Source organism: Vicia villosa, linkage group LG5 (assembly GCF_029867415.1).
Source record: "Vicia villosa cultivar HV-30 ecotype Madison, WI linkage group LG5, Vvil1.0, whole genome shotgun sequence".
Lineage (NCBI taxonomy): Eukaryota > Viridiplantae > Streptophyta > Magnoliopsida > Fabales > Fabaceae > Vicia > Vicia villosa.
The window spans coordinates 169,123,665-169,143,340 of record NC_081184.1 but is presented as its reverse complement, the minus strand read 5'-3'; the positions used below and the strand labels follow the sequence as shown (position 1 = coordinate 169,143,340).

General features: G+C 36.7%; 3 protein-coding genes across 4 annotated transcripts; 1 reads left to right on the top strand and 2 right to left on the bottom strand.

Annotated features, from left to right (window-relative positions):
• Positions 1-2,588: 2,588 nt before the first annotated feature.
• Positions 2,589-5,673, bottom strand: LOC131603822 (uncharacterized). Of its 2 annotated transcripts, XR_009284512.1 has the most exons (2): positions 3,558-5,673; positions 2,589-3,445 (listed from the first exon to the last, which is right to left on the bottom strand). XR_009284512.1 is itself a non-coding variant. In XM_058876257.1 (1 exon), exon 1 carries the CDS (start codon positions 5,487-5,489, stop codon positions 3,639-3,641), a length of 1,851 nt encoding a protein of 616 aa, XP_058732240.1. In that variant the 5' UTR covers positions 5,490-5,673; the 3' UTR covers positions 3,433-3,638. The 2 variants fall into 2 exon arrangements, 1 of the variants encoding a protein (XP_058732240.1); XM_058876257.1 differs by having other exon boundaries at positions 3,433-5,673.
• Positions 5,674-9,257: 3,584 nt separating this feature from the next.
• Positions 9,258-10,479, top strand: LOC131608175 (probable 3-hydroxyisobutyrate dehydrogenase-like 1, mitochondrial). Its single transcript, XM_058880104.1, has one exon. The coding sequence runs from the start codon at positions 9,279-9,281 to the stop codon at positions 10,281-10,283; it is 1,005 nt and encodes a 334-aa protein (XP_058736087.1). The 5' UTR covers positions 9,258-9,278; the 3' UTR covers positions 10,284-10,479.
• A 4,984-nt stretch (positions 10,480-15,463) lies between these two features.
• On the bottom strand, positions 15,464-18,936 carry LOC131603821 (hexokinase-1-like). The gene is made up of 9 exons (XM_058876256.1): positions 18,377-18,936; positions 17,719-17,869; positions 17,449-17,631; positions 17,107-17,181; positions 16,843-16,998; positions 16,644-16,742; positions 16,425-16,555; positions 16,192-16,273; positions 15,464-16,098 (listed from the first exon to the last, which is right to left on the bottom strand). Exons 1-9 carry the CDS (start codon positions 18,646-18,648, stop codon positions 15,751-15,753), a joined length of 1,497 nt encoding a protein of 498 aa, XP_058732239.1. The 5' UTR covers positions 18,649-18,936; the 3' UTR covers positions 15,464-15,750.
• Between the last annotated feature and the right edge of the window lie 740 nt (positions 18,937-19,676).

Below are 19,676 nucleotides of genomic sequence, written 5' to 3'. Positions count from 1 at the left end.
TTTCAATTGGCTCATAGGTTGAACCTGCCAAAATATTTTAAAAACTCAGAACATCAAAAAATTTAGAAACACCAGTTAGGGAAAAAATATAGACATAAAAAATTTGAAAATAGAAGACTAAACCCCCTAAACAACACTAAGCAACAGAAGTCCAAAATAAAACCTATTAAACAAAATTAAAAGAAAAATGTTTTATCAGAAATCCATAAAATTATAAACTTAACAATGATGAACATTTTCGGCTAAAAGTTGAAGAAAATAATCATGGTGGTGGATTGGGAGAACAAATATACACAAAGAGGTGGTGGTGATGGTCTGTGGTGAAGTTCGAAGAGAGGGAATGGTTTGTTGTGGTGATCTGTGGTGAGGTTTGAAGAAGATGGTGGTTGATTGATGGTGAGGGTTGTAGTGTTAGAATGTTGAAGGAGGGCATGTGTTTTGTTTGAGCAAGTGAGCGGCGCAGAAGAGGAGAGAAATGTGAGTGAGACAAAGGATTAAGGTTTCTTTTCCTTATATAAGAGATTGGGAGGACTTCTTTAGAGTTGGGTTTGGATGATTGGGCCACCACAGTATTCAAAATAAAGTAGGTGTATGTAATAGATTCGGTCGGTTACGGTTTTCTTTGGATTGAATTAAATAAACCGAACCGAACCGACTGCATCCAACAATAACCAAATTAACCACCCGACAACCCGAACTTGACCCGACCGACAACATTCGGTTAGCATGGATCGGATGGGTAGGGTCGGTTTTTTTTTTGTCCAGCCCTAGTCTAGATAAAACTAGTGGGATAGATATTGTGACTTGAGACTTCACACACATGAGAGGATGAATTATGTAGTTTGGAAAAATGTAGTTTTAAAAACCTTTGGGAAATAAAATCAGAGTTTAAAAACATTTTTTTGAAAAACTTGGCAGCGAAAAATTAAATTGCTGAAATTTAAAAGAGTTAAGAGAAGAAGAAGAACACCAAGAATTATATAGGTTCACTAAAAAACGACTTAGTCTTATCCCCAAAAATTAATCTTGAGAGTTTTCAATAAACATTGAGATCTTTTAGTAGAAAAGACTCACAAACCCCCTTATACAAGGAAATGACAGTCGATCTTCAACCAAATAATACAATATGATAGAAATGGACGTTTCCGTTTTTTCCTCGGAATAAACTTAAGAGTGAAGTGGCAAATCTTCCTTCCCAATGGTGGATTGAGGCGATTAATCCTCTTTCCACAAACATAGATCTTGGAGCGGTTAGTCTTCAAGTTCCTAGACCGTTGAGCTTAAAACCTTAGTCTTACACAAGATAACGAATAACCTATGAGATTTTAACACTAGGATGATCTCAAACTTGTGAAGCTTTTAATCTCAGACTAATCAAGAACCCATGAGATTTTATCATGAGCTGATCTCTAACCTAAACTAGGACTAAATCATACGATCTCAAACCAAAGTTTTTTTACGGGTTTAACTTCTAACCTAAACAAATCCCTAAATGGATAATATTCAACCAAGGTATATACAAAAGATTCCCTTGGTGAATTTATAATTTTCACCTTTCCAGAATTACAAATATATCTGTGGAACCTTATTTTGCAAGTAATATGACATCTACTTTTGATGATGACAACACTGACGACAACTATGATAAGTCAAGGATGACTGAATAAGCGGTTAAAGATGCAAACCTAAGTATTATGGTTTGATAAACTTGACTACTCAACGAAGGATAATTAAATGGAAATAATCTAAAGCCCCGTATCAAGAGATCTCAAGCAGTGTCAATATAAAGAGCAACACATGACAAAAGCTTGTAGAAAATGAGTAATCTCCTAATTTAAAAAGAGAGTGAACATATGTAAAGCAAAAGGGATTTTTCGTAAAAGCACAAGGCTATAAAAAAAACACACACACACATTAAAATCTTTTTTAAAATGATTTACCAAATGAAAATACTTTGAAAAACATCTGGAAGTTGTATCAGATGAATTAGGAGCAGTCAAATAAGCCATGGGCGAAATTTTGACTTTTCTAATTGATTAGAGCATATGCCCAATCGATTAGAAATGCACAAACTTAAGGTTTAAGATAGTTTAAATGCGCCTTGATTCTATACAACAGTTAGATATCTTAAATTTTCAAGAGAGTATTTTGTATACACCTTGGTTGAATATTGTCCATTTACGAATCTATATGAATTATAAACTCGTCCTATAAAAAAATTTTATTTAAAGGATTGTGTGATCCGTCTTAGTTTTGATTGAAGATTAATCATTGTTAACATCTTTATAGATTCTTGATAAGCCCGAAAAGTCTAAGTAGTTTATAAAAAATAACTAGCTTTAAAAATGGGTATTCTTTAGAGATATGTTTTCACGTTGATTCTTTTACTTAGTTTGCTTACCAATTTCCTTGTAAAAATCAATGTTTAATTTGTTCAATTTATTTAGTTCATATCATTTTCTTCTCTTTTGTTTGTAGATCAACTTTGAATTTAAATATGTATTTTTTTTATTTTTTGGATATGAAAATATTTGGAGGAAAATAATTATTCTGTATATGAATAGTGAGTTTAGTTTTGTAATTGTTATGTCTGAATCTGATTTTTTTTTGAAAAATATAATATTTTTGTTTTAGATCTGCAAATTTGTAAATCTACTTTCCCTCATATTTTACTTTAAATTTCAGGTATCTTGTATCTACAATTTCAGGTTTGTAGATCAATGGTGAGACTATAAAAAATTGGATTTGAAAATTAAATCCATAGATCAATGGATTTTGGATTTTACTCTAAGCAATTAATTTTTTTCACCTAAAAAGATCATCGAATTATTATTTTATCTTCTTTAATTGTCCAAATTTCTAAAATTTTCTCCGCTTTTAACATTATAAAAAAGTCTTGTATTACTTGAGAAACAAAGTCAATGGTAGTTTATATATAATACACACTCTTCAACCTATCGAGACGTCTCTTTCGAAGAACTAAATCATGATCAGTGGACTTAAAGCCGGTCGGAACCTGGAACATAGCTTTCACAGACTCTCCTCTCTTCTCTTTCACAGCCTTTGCTGCATTGCAACTTCGGCACGCTTGGTGCCGACTCCAGCTCAACGTTCTCTCCCATGTTGTCTGCCCGGCCAGATTTCTTCTTCGAAAGAAAAAGATGCAAGTAGAGTATAATCACCATGTTTAGATGTAGTTTATAGAGTAAAGGGGATTCAGTGAAAGTTAGGATATCAAGCAGGTGGCTAATTTCATGTTATATAGAGGCAATTGTCAAAATTCAGGACAAGAATCAACGATCTCATTATTATCAGAACATAGATTCTGACCATTGACCACAATAAAACTAAATAACAATAACAAAGCAATGGCCACTATATTGATAACAAAAAAAAAAAGCCTCTCGACTCTCAAATTACGCGATCTTTCCCTTTGATTTGCATACTGCTGTCCAACATATTGAATCAACAAGTTAAAATACAGCAAAATTTGTGAACCAACTAATTCTGTTCTACATAAAACCAACTTGCTGATAAAATTATAATATGACTATTACCTGATCCAATGATAAAAAAGGAGAAACTACAGTGTATGAGACCCTAAGATAACAGACTAAATACATCGAGGCCTTGTAGTCTCACTCAGAAATCTGTCTATTTGCGTCCGACAAAGATTCGACAGAGCTTTTACCACCAATTAAGTGATGAAGAAGCACACCTGCTGCTACACTAACATTTAAGCTTTCCACAGCCAAAAATGAAAGAAACTCTTTACCAGCGCCCTCGCCATTTAAACCGGTACTTTCACCTTCTAGTTCACTATTACATGAGTCAAGAGGAATATTACCAGCAATTTTAACCAACTGAGTACATGATCTCTCTACCAAAGGCCTCAAACCAGTGCCTTCACTGCCCAAAACAAGAATAGTCGGCGGACCAGATTCGATCTCATTTAATGAAATCGCTTTAGAGGCGACAGATCCTCCAAGAACCCGCCAACCGTTTTCGGCGGATGATACTAAGAACTGCATCATGTTTTTGCAATATCTAAGTTCCATTAACTCAAGTGATCCCGCACTTGCTTTGCTAACAACACCACTCAATGGAGCTGAATTCTTGGCACATAAAACTATCCCGGTAGCTCCAAAAAAATATGAAGACCTGATAATTGCCCCCAAATTCTGAGGATCAGTAACCTCGTCCAAAGCTACCCAAAGAGAACCCTTGCCTTCCTCAAGAGAAAAAGGTTCCAATTCTTGTATTCTCACCATCTCAAGCGGCGAAGCGTCTAATACCAAACCTTGATGAGGTCGATTGTCCGCTACCATATTCAAATCATGCTTTGATGTTTCTTTTACACTTATATTGAGGTTTTCAGCCATCTTTAGAACCCTCTCGAATCCTTTCTTGTCTTTCTTTTTCCTATTGTTGCTACTCAAATCCAACCCTTGTTGCACATACAATGCATAGAACTCCCTTCTTCCAGCTGACAAAGCAGCCAAAACTGGACCAACCCCATAGATTCCTTCACCAACAACCTTAGGCACAGTCGATTCAGTAGCCTCTCTCCATGTCTTTCTACCCCAATTCTCATTACTATCCCATCTTCGATATTCAGGTCTTTCCGATCCACCTTGGAACCTATTCCTTATGTTATCCCACCTTGGATCATCAACACCCTCCACATTCTCCCCATTCTCCATTTCATCATCAATTCTTTCTTCAACATTATCATCCATTCTTTCTTCAACATTATCATCAAATTTACCATATCTTTTAGAGTGCGTGTTGCTAGCACTTCTCTTATCATCAAATCTACCATATCTACTAGAAGGTGAGTTGTTAGCACTCCTCTTATCATCAAATTTGCCATACCTACTAGAGGGCTTGTTGCTAGCACTCCTCTTATCATCAAACCTACCATATCTACTACCACCACCACTTCTCTTATCATCAACTCTACCATATCTACTACCACCATCACTTCTCCGCTCTCTCGCCTTCTCGACAAACCCACTATTCTTCCCCTCACCCGAATCACCACCTTTCACAGAGAAAGTCGAATCCCGCAACTTCGGCTTAAATTCTGGAACTGTTGTTTTCTCTAACCTATCAACTGATTGCTCCCAAGAGGACTTAACACTCACACTCTTCACTGAATCCTCATGAACAGAACCTCTAACATTGATCCTTTTTGCTTTCTCCGCCAATCTACCTTCCTTAATTCCATCCATTTCTAGCCAAGGAAGTTCCTTTTCAGCACTTCTCGCGCCACAATATCTTCTAGCAATCTGCAACATCAACCCATATGCATTTAAGGGTTTTCCCATTTCAAAGGTTCGAAATTTACATCTGGGGTTTGTAAAGATTGATTTTTTATGAGAAGAAAATTGGGTGTTTGAAATGGGGAGTGAATTGAAGCATCTGGGTTGCGATGATATTTTAGATGCAAGAGGAAATGCTTGGGTTTTGGAGATATTGGTATACATTGAAATAGCAGAAGAAGTGAAGATATGTGAAGTGGTTGAAACGGAAAAGCAGAGAGGAATATCAAATATTGAAGGAGTAGATTAAGGAAGAAGGAAGCATGTAATGTGAAGAAGAAGTGTGGGAGTTTTGAGAGTTACAGTGAAAAGTCTTATCCTACGAGGGTTTCATTCAAGTGAAATTAGGGCATTTTAGACGGCTAGTAGTAGATATTGATTTCAGATGGGACTGACCTAAACGACTTCGTTTCATATTCTCTAATACTAGAACTAGCAAATAAATAATAAATTCCTCTATACCTATGAATTTTGAGGATTTTATGGCTTTTTGAATATTTGAGACACTTTTTTAACACAAATTTATTTTGAGAGTTACTTCATCCACCTGTTTCAAAATAAGTGTCGTTTAAGTTTAAGTTATATTTAGATTGATGAAACATGGCAAAATATAACTGATACATTTTAGAAACTTTCTAGAGAGAGATGTTATCCCTTCTCTCTAGAAAATTCCCCTTAAACCCTTTAGAGTTTGGTGGCTATCCTCCATCTTCATGCTGGTTTTCATCTTTCAACTTCATGGTTGTCACCCCTCCTTTATGGAGAGCTTTACCCTTTCCATCAAACTAAACCTTCATGCTCTAAAACAAACTAACTCACTCATCGACTATCCTCTCTCGCTACCACGAACCATCGCTAAAACCCTCCTATTGCTGAAGCGGCCGCCACCAGAGTCACCACCACCACCGACTATTTTTACACCTTCAAAATTGTCAACCATCCGTCCATCTCCAAAGCTCCTTTTGTTGACGCGGCCGCCACCGGAGCCATCACCGGCCTTTCCCACACCTTTGAAGTTGTTAACCATCCGCCCATCTCCAAAGCCGCCATGGTTTATCTATGATTTTCTATTACTTCCTCTTTTCCATTTATCTAATTTTAGTTTTGTATTTGCTGTTGTGTTGTTGTCATTTGGGACCTAAGTCTACATTCTTGGTGTTTGACAATTTGTCTCAAAAGTGTTTTGCTTTTTGGAGTATCTTAATTTGTGTGTATTGGCATCTCTGTAAAAGTGTTTTTCTTCAGTTGTGTGTGTTTTTCTTTTATTTAGCTTATTTTAAGTATGTTTTCAAGGTGTTTGATGATATGCTCCGTAGAGGTTTGGATGAAGAAAAAGGGTTTTGAGTCAAAATCTAAGTGTGGTATCTAATCAAACTCTCTCTTCCTTTCAAAAAGGCTTCTTTCATAGATTGTGAGTTTAATCAAGTTAGAAAACCTGCATAATCGAATTGTGCGTGATAAAGCCAAAGAAATGATCTGTAACTGGATATATTTTAAGATTGTGGTTTACAAACTCTGTTATCTCTTGTGGAAGAATGTTGCTTGGTTGCTTGGATTAAGGAATTGGATTAGTAATACTCCATTAGATTCTAATTTCTCAAAGTTTATTGTTGTCCAACTCTTGGTAGACTTAGCTATTAGTGTTAAATTTAGTTTGAGGATGGAAAATGCCCTTACTCATTGTTTGTCAAGTTGTTTGTATTCCTTTTGTTTGATCTATTAAAGGAGGATGTTTAATGTCAAAAAAAAAAAGATTGATGAAACATGACAGAGCGGAGTGAAATGGAATGAAATAATATTATATTTCATTGTTTGAATTGGTAAAAAGAGTATGGAATGGAGCGGAACATGATAAAATGCATTCTATCTTATTCCATCAAATTCCTCATTTTGTCGTCCCATCCAATTTCCGGTGTATGGGATAAAATGATACATTTTAAATAAAATAACCAAACAATTGAGTGAGATTTATATTCCATTTCATTTTGTTCCATTATGCTCCATTATGTTCCATTCCGCTCCGCCCCATTGTGTTCCATCAATCCAAACATAGCCTTAATATTTTTGCATACAGATTAAGAAATATAATAACAGTATCATAAAACATTGCACTTTTATTAAATTAACCTTATTAATGTCTTGGAAGTAGTGTATAAAGTGATAATTAAAGGGTACAATTGGAAAAATATCAATCATTTTTATATTAAAAAGTGAGAATGACATTCATTTTAAAATAAATTTTTTTCTCCAAAACAATACTCATTTTGAAATGTAGGAGGCAGTAGATGAACAAAATTATGAATTTAAGTTTCTTAAATATGTGGCATCTTTGTAAAAAAAATTAAATTTAAACTCAATTGCACAAAAAATGGAAATACCTCTATTTTTTGAAACTGATGTTGGAGAAATTGATTTATGTACAAGAAAAATTAAACTATAGACTAAAACATAACATTTGGAACTTGATATTAATCGATTTCTACTTAAAGAGTCACTTTGTTGTGTATACTTTATAGTTCAAATGGCTTTATATTGTGCATGACATTAATACACTATAATTCAAATCGGTTAATGACATTAAGACACCTGTATATTCCCATGTGATTCAGAATAAATTTCAAGAGGATGCAGCCGCTGATAGAATGTTTCTGCGGGTTTTTCGTCGGTGGTTTTGCTACTTGATCATGCGAAGGAGGGTGGCTACTTTGGTATCCCCCGGGGATCTGAATGGGAGTTTGATGCTTCTTGCTATTATGGCGATTATGCGATTTCGGAGCTTCGTTTCTTCACAAGCGGTCGACTTGGGAACGACAACTTGTCTTCTCGTTGAATGGGCTTTATGTGGGGTATTTCCCCTCGAAGGCATGATGTATAAGCTTTCTTCAAGGTGGAGTAATCTTTCTTTTATTGCATGGGAATTATGTTGCCGAACAATGTTTACATGCTGTTCTACAACTCATTGACACCTTGTATTCCAAGATTAGCTTGCAACAGTTAGAAAACAGACATTGTTTTAGGTCGTGAGGTTGGTGGTATCAGAGGTCTGAGTAAAGGTGTTGGAGTAGATCCTACGACTAGAGGAAGTTTGAGTAGATTTGGGTGTAATAAATTGTCTACAACAACTTGATATACAATTCCTTAAGGAGTAAGAGGTGGATGAGTTCTCGGCACTTGAGTGGCAGCGACAAGAGCAGTAGCTTCACGTAAGGCGGCATCATGAGTAACTTTAAATTCAGCCATCATTGGAAGGTTCGAAAGTTAGGAATTGAAAAATTTGAAAAATCAAGCTTGATTCATTACTCAAATAGGTCAAACCCGGTGAATCCAATGTTTGATTTCGAGAACTCTATTCTGATAAGTTAAAGAGGTTTCAAATTGATGGATCGACGAAAGAATTTGTGATTGTGGAAAACGCGAGACTTAGAAGTTGATTCCCTCAGACGACGTCTCTATTCTATAATGGAACCATAATCGGTGGTTGCGACGAATGACGGCGCACCTGAACCTCAAATGCAGAGGAGGAGAGACTGATCTGCAAGATTAGCACTCCGACGCTCAATTCATTATGTGAAGAAAAAGAATGAATGAAATTTGAATGTGAAATTATGTACTTGAAACTCTTCACGCGCATCCATTATATAATATAACGATTATAACAACCAATAATCTTCTAAGTGTGGAATACGAAGAACTGTTGGATATATCAAACCGTAAATCACCTGTACTCTTTTGTAGGAAAATTCCTTTGTATTGTAAGCAATCTTAATGAACTATTGGTTCCTTTGGGTGGTCTGCCGATGACTATTTGGTCGGCTCATATTTGAATTTTTTAGAATAAAATTCAAAATTATTTTTTCAATCTAGAATTTATAATTTTGAATATATTTTTTGAAAATATTATTTTTAGATAAGTTAATCACTTAATATAAGCATGTGGTAAATAAAAGAAGAGAGATGCCACTACCATTCCTACATTTCCGTACACTCTACCACCGCATCAGCCACTCTCACACTCCTCTCATCATTCGCAACCTCATGGCCACCGCCGTACCCATAACCCCATCAAACACCCGCCTTGGATGGATCGGCACCGGTGTAATGGGCCAATCCATGTGCGCCCATCTCATCCGAGCCGGCTACACCCTCACCGTCTTCAACCGCACCCCATCCAAAGCCCAACCACTCCTCGACATCGGAGCCAACCTCGCCGCCTCCCCTCACGACGTCGCCTCCCAATCCGATGTCGTTTTTACCATCGTCGGCTACCCCTCCGACGTCCGCTCCGTCCTTCTCGACCCTAACTCCGGCGCCCTCGCCGGACTCAAACCCGGAGGAATCCTCGTCGACATGACCACCTCAGATCCCAGCCTCGCCGTCGAAATCGCCGCCGCTGCATCCTCCAAAAACTGCCACTCAATCGACGCCCCAGTCTCCGGCGGTGACCGCGGCGCAAGGAACGGAACCCTAGCCATCTTCGCCGGTGGAGAAGAATCAATAGTCAAAAAACTCGAACCCTTGTTCACACAATTGGGTAAAGTGAACTACATGGGTAGTAGCGGAAAAGGCCAATACGCGAAGCTAGCTAATCAGATAACAATAGCATCAACAATGGTAGGATTGATTGAAGGAATGGTTTATGCTCACAAAGCCGGACTCGATGTGAGTTTGTATCTCGACGCGATTTCGACCGGTGCAGCCGGGACGAAGTCACTTGATTTATACGGTAAGAGGATCTTGAAGAGGGATTTTGCAGCAGGGTTTTACGTGAACCATTTTGTGAAGGATTTGGGGATTTGTTTGAAGGAGTGTGAGAAATTGGGTATTGCTTTGCCTGGTTTGGCACTTGCTCAACAGCTTTACGCGTCGCTTAAGGCTCATGGTGAAGGTGATTTGGGGACTCAGGCACTTATTTTGGTTCTTGAGAGACTCAACAATGTTTCTCTACCAGTTCTGGTTTGAAATCAAACATAATGTCATGGTTATGTAATAAGGAATTTGCTGGAACTGATGTTTCTGTTCTGTCTGTTGATAGTTTTATAGTGTGATATGATGTTGTATAATAAAAGTTTTGGCTGTTCAAATTGAGTTCTGGTTCATGGTGTTGTGTTATGGTGGACTTGTTCATTTTGAATGTTTCAATGGAAGAGGTTTTAAATGTTGTATCCCACGTTTTATATACTTAAGAAAGGATACACAGATGATGTTTTTACTATTTAGTCGTGTATCATTAGTGGATTCAGGCTCTGATATTATAGTCTTGATATAATGGGGAACATCTAAATTGCTTAAGCAAGAAAATGGTGCATCTGATTCTGAGGACTGTGCGTGCTCAGGGATTAGTCCTTTGATTTTAAAATTCTCTTTTCCAAGCACTTTGTTTGTCCATGAAGTTTTCAATAATTCTCTTTTCCAAGCACTTTTTTTGCCTATAAAACTTTTCCTAGAATTCTCTTTTCCAAGCACTTTGTTTAGTTTTCCAATCGTTATTGGATGCGGTGCACAATAGTTTATCAAGCACATTACAAAGAGGCTTTGCTTGCTGGCTAGTAATGATGGTAGAGTGGTGCTGATTGGTAATTTTGTAGGGTGTTTAGATTGGGATAAGTTTATTGGACCTAAAATGATATTCCATGACAAAATATCCCAAACCAAGCATAAACAATATTGGGCAATCACGCATCGGATCTCCCATCTCGAATCAAAATCTATGTTCCACCACTTATTTACATGTGGCCTACAAGTTGTCTTATGAATAACAGTAAAAGAGAAAAACGAGAAAAACTACTTTATCACAATAGGAGGAAGAACAACTCTCCCCTCATTTTTGGTGGAAGGGAATCCAGTTTCTCTCATAGAAAGTACTTCATAATATAAATGTTGGACTTCCATAACAATATCCTTGCCGCCTCAAAAGATAAATATAAATGTTAGACTTCCTCATGATGATTCTTATTGTCTTAAGAAAGATAGTACGAACGGTGGATTACGTTAAAGGTCTTTGCTGCCCTATAGGCAATATAAACAGTGTCTCTGTAAGACATTCTCCATAGAGGGGCTCAACTAAAGTCTCTATAGAGGGACTTAATTAAAGTCTCGTCCGAAGGGCTCAACTAATGGTCTGGTAAAAGCAGCTCATCAAGCATATCACAAAGAGGCTTTGCTAGCTAGAAATGATGGTGCGAGTAATGTTGATTCATAATTTTGTAGGGTGTTTAGATTGTAATAAGTTTATTGGAACTAAAAGGGGATAGTCTATGACAAAGTACCCCAGACCAAACATATCATTATTGGGCGGGCGTGTACCAGATCGCCCAGCCCAAATCAAAATCCTTGTTCCACCACTTATTTACATGTGGCCTACAAAGTGCCTTATTAATAACGGTTTGGGAGAAAACAGTAAAAGGGGAAAACGACTTTACCACGATAGAAGGAAGAACCACTCTCCCCTCATTTCAACACCTTCACCAGAAAACTAGGAGAAACTTATTTCTCTCTTTGCTATCCGACTCAAGGAGTCCTCCAAATAATACTCCAACCTCAAGATTTGGAGATTCCTTCACTCATTCCATCTGATTTCTTCACTAATTCCATCAAACCCCTAGCCTACATAGTCTTTTGATATAAAAAATGTGAGTATACTCTCCCTTTATTATATTTCACAAGTACAATTAGCCACCACTGTGAGGTTTCAGTAAAATTATATTGGACCACACTTAATCCAACTTTCAAACGCCTTAACCACCTTTTTCAACATGGTAACATGATGAGGCTCCACCACAGTTAGAAGTATTGATCCTAATGACCAAGTAAGTTTAGGAGAGGGGACAAATTTTGAAGTACTAGTATTCACCACAACCCGGATACTCTAGGCATTTGCAAGGCAAAAGAACATATCAAACTTGCTCACTTTGCCCATGCTATATGCAAAATGAAATCATGTGTCAAAAAAAGTATAAAAAATTCATTCTCAACAGAGATTTCTCCTCTCCCTTAGGTTAATTGCAGTTAAGATAGTGCAAGCATCAATCCGCCTTTTCCTCACTTCGGTAGGGGCACCTCACCAGGACCGAACCCCTCCTCATAACCAAGTCCTTGAAACCAATAATGCATTTCCTCCCTCGTCGTCACCTTGTTCGAAGAAAGAGAGTTCAATTGAATACAATAGGAGCCAACATCCCGGTTGATGTGGATCTTAAACCAATACCTCGAATACAAAATCCGACAATATTGAGGAGAATCAGCAGAGATATAAAAGAAAATAAAATGATTTGTAAGAGTTAGGGGCTTAACCAAGAGAAAACTTCTCAAAAAATCACCCCATACAAAATAAAGGGGTCGAACCAAGAAACGGCCAGGTGAAGCTGAAGAAGCCTTTGGTTATAAAATTTATCCGAGGAGGTACGCCTTTGACGGAAAAGATCAAAGAATAAGCCACAGTATAAGGCTTAAAGGACTTGTGCTCGACACAGAGCTAGAAAATCCTTATGTTTGCCCAAGATCCTGAATGAAACTGGGAAGGAGAAACTTTTAAATGTTTTAGGACAACTATCTCGAATTGAGAAAAAAAGGCAACTGAAATACTATCTTTGTAAACAACACTCGTAGAATGAGACCATGTAGTCGTCAAAGAAGTTGCGTATCCTCTTCTCATTCGGTAGTGGAAGGACCAACCACTCCAAAGGATCGTCGACCACAATGTTAGCAACATGTAGAGCAACCTCAATGCTCAAATGTGAGGAGGTTCCTGTCACTGTTGCGTCTATCCAATCATACATTAGCGCACCCATCCGACATTGGAGATTCAAATGTTTTAGCACCTCAGCATCGCTAGGCTCGAGACATTCGATCGTCAGACAAACCTTAATAAAATCTTTGGTGAGTTCCCTCTTGTGAAAGTTAGCTTTCCCCTCCTCCTTTGACAGGACGCGAAGGGGCAGTGGGATCTCGACGCAATTTATTATTCCGCCTACATTTGATATAAAGGCGCGTAACGATCCATAATAGAAAGTTTCTCCATTCGAGGAATCCCTAATTATCCTTCCTGACTCAAAATTGTCTAGAAAATGGATAGGATTTTCGAATCTACGTGAGCACTACTATGGGAAGGATGATGGGAATCATGGGAAGACCCATATGAAGTTTCCACTTCAGAATCACTCACTAAATCAATATGGTCTTCACTCATATTAACTAGAAAGAATAATATGTTGAAGGAAAAAGCTAGAGTAAGAAGGGTACCTGATGATTACAAGAGATTGATGAAGCAAGAAGAATGAAAAAAGAGAAAGCTTTAAGCGAAGCTCTGAAATACTCTTGGTATCAGGATAAAGAAACAAAGACGTTTCTTTGGAAAAATAACTATAAGCTTCAAAGCTAAAAAAATTCTGAATATTTAACTCATCCTATTTATAAGCAATGGCAGCTGAAGGATCAAAACCAATTGCGAACGAGGATTTCAAGATCAACTGCTAGAATTTCACTCATAGAAACACGCCAAACTCAAATACACTTAAGCACTCTATGAACTGCGCCACAGTCTAACTGGTCACGTCATGACACATGTCAGGAATGAGTGATGAAGCATCTCAATGATAAAACTGCTTGCGCTTGTTCCCCGTTGCTTTTTCAAAAAAAATTGATCACACGCGATTCACTTCTACCTTACACCGGAATACGACGTAGAGGTCGTTCAATGATACTTTAGGCTTACCTCAACTCTTTAAACGCCCATTCAAAGCCCCAATCGAGGAAATGCTCAATTCATCAAAGGCCCACCCTATAACCCGAACATAAAAGTTGTTCATATGTGATGAGAAGGGACCTGATATCTGATCTCTAATTTCATTATACTCATCTAGAATCTTGAACGTACTTGGACGTCGCAGTGCTAGAACTAACCATGCAATTCCACCTCGCGCCACCGTAAAGGAGATCATAGCCACTGTTCAAAACCATCGTTATCCAACTCTCTTCATTTGTGGTTCCTCTATGGAGATAGATAATCAATTTCTGGTTCCCGAACGGAACAGAACCGGGCCAAAATTATTGATTTAGTATATTGATTCAGTATCCCGAACCGTACCAAGTCATTAGAAGACATTTTTTCCAAACCGAATATTTGTTAAAGAACCGAATCATTACACTTTTTTTTTTCTAATTTTTCTTAACAAAAAATCTTAAATTTATTTTAAGTATTTTTCATTTTTAATTTCAGCTCAATTTCACTTTTTGTTTGGTTTATTTCTCATTTCATTCAGTTCACTAATTCGACGTTTTTTAAACCGTTCAAATGAGGCGTCCAATTAAAACGTGAGGTTTTTATTATTAAGAGCTTTTCTTCTATCTTAGTTATGTTATGCAGGATCAAAACTTCTATAAGTCGTGTTTCATTAGTGGATTCAGGCCCTGATATTATATAGTCTTGATATATCGGGGAACATCTAACATGCTATAGCAAGAAAATGGTGTATCTGAGGACTGAGCGAACTGGCTGTTGTCTTTTGAGAAGATAGTTTTCAGGTGGTGGTTTTGCTTGAAAATGAGACACTAACCTTTACCTAAGTTATGCCTTTTGTATTTACTTCTAAAATAACTTTCCTCATTGATTGACACTGACCTATCTTTCTACATCATGTAGAGAGGAGCATTTACTAGTAACGTGATATGCGATCCACACAGGAGAAAGACAGAAAATGTGTGTTTTAATATAGTATTATGGTTTGGTGGTCCTCCTGCATCAAAAGAGAGATAAAAGGAATCTTGTTGAAGTTATTGATACTGATTTTATGTTGCAACCTGTCTTAGAGTTACAATTACGCATTCCACACCACACTCCTTAAAAAACCTTGAATTTTTAAAAAAAAAATTCAGCTCCAAGCTCAATGGCAAGAAAAACTAATATTATTAGATGGAACGTCAACATCAAGGTTTGAACTGACTCTGGTTCGAACCTCCGTTACGATTGTGTGTGTGAATTTCTAGTAGTTATAACCAGTTCAAACTCTGACTTTGGGTTTGAAGTACTAGTAGTTATGACCAGTTCAAACTCTGACTCTGGGTTTGAACTTTGACTCTGACGATTGTGTGTGTGAATTTTTAGTAGTTATGGCCAGATCTCCTATGTATATAAAAAAACTAACTTGTCAATGCATAGTCCTGATTTTATTAATAGTTGAAAACAGGCTACATTCCGCAAAACATGATACACTCAAAGTTATGTTCATAACATTCATATTATTCCTTAAAACAAGAGGGAGACACAAACTTTCCAACCAAAATAATGAATCTCCCAGTAACCAACACAGGAGCATCCCCACAGTGGACATGGTCACACAGATAGCTTCTTCATCGTGTTGATCGATTTCGTATGCAAACAAAAAAAATATGAAACTGATATTACAGGTCTTTAATTACCCTGGCAATAACATTATGACTCTTCGACTCCCAAATACAGGGAATGTGAAGCTGCTAGAAGCGCGGCTCCAATGCCTGAACCATCATTTGCATGCTCAATGACAACTGTTTCGGCCACTTCATCTCCAAGCAATTCCTTCAGTGTATTCTCCAAGCAATCTCTGAATTTCGTGTAGTGTTCAAACAGCCCTCCGTCTAATGCTATCACCGACTTTTGCTTCTCCCTGGCCTTGACTGTGTCTCTTCCTATTTTCTTGAGGATTCCTAATATACCAGCAGCAGCAAGACGCGCACCGCGAGAAGCAACGATGTCACAAAGTTCAATAATGATCTTCCTTTGTTTTAGTGACGTGTTAGAGACCTGACAAAAAGAAAATCAGTAAGAAAACGTATCGGTTTGTGCAAAAGTAGCATTATTTCAAAACGGTCATTAGAGCAAGCATGCATATAGTACCTCCAATATATCCTTCAATTTGGACCCAACCACTTTCAGATCCGGCGTAGTGTCGTGGTGGATGGAAGACATGTCAGGTGTCCTAATATAAAAGAGGTTAAAACTACGAAAGCTCTAATACTACATAAAGTATCGCGTTGTAACGAAGATTTACGCGATGAGCAAAACAACAGATATACTACAAAGACAATGAAAATTAGGAGATATCGACGGGTGAAGGTTTAGTGGCAAACCTAAGTATAAATGGAATTTTCAACTTGGCAGGGACGGTATCGCCAAAAAACTCGGCCTCTTCGGCCATCTTCAATAAAGCTCTCCGTACAACTTCGCCCAAATACATGCCAGAAAGCAGTTTCTCAAAAATCTGTAAACAATAGTAGAAGGATCAAAAGATGTTACAGATTTACATTGGTAATTTAAACCAAATAGAATAATAGATGAATTATAACTACCTGTTCTCCAGGGTTTAAGCTTTCAGCATCAAGTTCTTGATCATATTCGGTTAGAGGAAGGTGAGAAGATCGGAAATTACCCCATTCCATGTTTATAACCTACAGTATTACGACGTAGTTTGACACCGGTTAGTCTCTTAGTAGCGCTGTAAGACAGTTACATTACACAAGAAATTCTCCTGATTATTCATAACCTTACCATATCTCCTGATTTTGGCATAAGGCCGTGCCATTTTGGAATAGCATGTGCGCGTTCTACGTATGCTGCATTAGTCCCTGTACCGAGAATCACAGCCGCAATGACATCCTGATTGTAGAATCTGCCTCCAGCCAATGTTCCAATTGTATCATTAACCTGCATAACATCATCAAGTTAGTTTCTATTTCCACGTGCAGATATTACGCATTCTCTAATTCTTACTATAAAAAATAGAGAAATTCTGAAGAGGAGAGCGAGACTTACTAGAGCCGCAACCCGCATATCCAGGCCAATTTTTTCCAAGGACTTGGTTAGTTCTCCCACCACATCTTCGCCAACCTACAAGCAAGCCATAAAGGAGCAACTAATCAATGAGAGAATATCGAAAAACAAAGAAAAAATCTAGTAGGCGAGATTTCTCTCTTTGAAAAGAGTTTTATTTTTTTTTGTGATTTGAATCATTATTATGAGGTAAACACTGTGATATTTAGTCTCATAAGACTCAAGGCAACAACAAAAAGAGAATGGTAACATGTATTTCAAATAGAGAGAGACTCATTCGAGTATCTCGATGCATCACAAAACAATCAAGGTAAGAAGAATTACGGTATCATCAATGCTGAAACCCTTAGTCCATTTTATCAGAGTCCCGGATGAAATAGATGTTTGCTTCACTGGGAATGAGAACGTAAAACCGAGTTCTCTTTGTCTGCCAGGTGGAGGATGAAAACCTTCCGGTTCCGACTCAACAAATTTAGCAAGAGCTGCGGCTATAAAATCAAACAATCCCTGTAACACGCAACAGAATTCAATAAATATATATCTCAGTGTAGGCTAACTCAACGCTCTTAATGATTTTCCAACAACACAACTTACCTCTGAAGAACCAGTCATCAAATGAGGAGGAATGGAAACTTCATCGAACTCTTGGTTAACAACACCTTTATCTTTTCCACCTAAATGAACACGAAGAACGCGGAAGTTCGTGCCACCAAGATCTAGTGCATAATAGAGTCCTTCCTCATCCCTATAAATAACGAAACAAGATGAAAAATTACTCAACCACCAGCGGAACAAAGCCATCGACAAGTGGCAAAAGTTGAACAACAAACTTGAGGCTAAAAATCAATTGCAGACGCAAAAGTTTCAAATTCTAGCTTTGAGAAAAAATCAATTCTACACAAGAACATCATCAAACATATCAAAATCAATTCTACACCTTCAAAATCTCCAAAAGTAGAGGCAAATAGTGTTATTGTAAATTTGTAATAAATAAACAGAACCTTTTATCAACTACTTTTTTTCATATCAATCAATTAAGCTAATAACAGAATATAATCTACAAGTCACGGATTGAATTACAAACCAAAATCACTTTTGAGAATTTGACAAAAAACATCAAAAAAAAGTCAACTTCATATTAATTATATCACAACATAGAATATATCAGACAATAGTGAAAAATTAGATAAATCCAAATTAGAACCAAAAAAAAAAGAAAAGAGAAGCAAATGATGAATCTACTAGTACTAACCCAGTTGGAAGATTATCAACATAGCTGATTAACATACTAAGCTTGCTACCACCTTCAGATGCAAGACCAGCATGCATCTCAACATCCATAGCATCAGCCAACTGTCTAAGCTTCCCAATAGGGGTCCCACACTTTTCCTCAAACTCCTTCAATATAGCCAATCCACGTGTCCACTTTCTCGAATTTATCATACGGTGGCGCACCACCAGCGCCGCCGCGGCACAGACGGCGGCGGTGCAAACAACCGCAGCTCCCACTGCAACTCTACCCATGATAATAAAAAAAAAGGCAAATCTGAATCCGATTCCTGGAAAGTTGGAAGCTTTATGGTTGAATGAGAAAAACCCAAGATTGAAAATTGATTGGGGAGGTCTCAAAGATTCTTATTGGGTCGGGTGTGCATGGTTTGAGAAAATAAGAGTGTAGTTAGGGGTTAGGAAAGAGAGGTGAAAAGACAGACAAGTTGAACAAACATGAATGAATGAATAAACATAGGAAAACAGACACATAGAAAAACTAAAAACAAAAGTTTTAGATCTGATTCTGTTGGATTGGAAAATTAGTTATTTGTTTAGTTAATCACGCAGTTAATATGATAATTTGTTTAATTTGTTTTTAAATAAGGTATCATAATCAACATATATCAGGTTGTTTTCAGTTTTTTTGTTTTGTTTTGTTTTGGTATTTTATTATCTGTTTTAATTAATTAAATAAATAGTGAAAGATTTTATATCTGTTTGTTGTTTGTTTGTTATTTTTTATAGTTTTAATTATATATTTATTTATTTAAATATTTTATATATAAAAATATTTAAATTTATATTTGAGATATGTTTTAATATATTAAAAACATTATTTATATACAAAATTCACGCTATTCAATAAAATGAATATCTTTTTTAAAAAAGATAGAGCCGTGAAGACCGAGAGATTGTGCGCACAAAAAGTTATTCTAAATTTAGTTATTATATTTATAAAAAAATTCACTTTAACACTTTATTTTATTGTTTCTTTTTTTAGTTTGTATTTTTTTCTTTTTGTTATTAGTATATTGACTAATTCATATTTAAATAAATATTTGTGAAGCTGAGAAAATTTAATGAGTAATGTTCTAATTCTAGCATGTTTGAATTTGTTTTTGGAAGACTTAAATCAATTTTATAGGTGTAGAATTAATTTTGGGTGATTTTGAAGGGTTTGTTTTATCAAAGGTAAAATTGATTGTGTCTAAAATTGATTTTATTTGAAGTTAAAATTTGTAGCTTCTATGTCCAGAATTAATTTTGGATAATTTTTACAC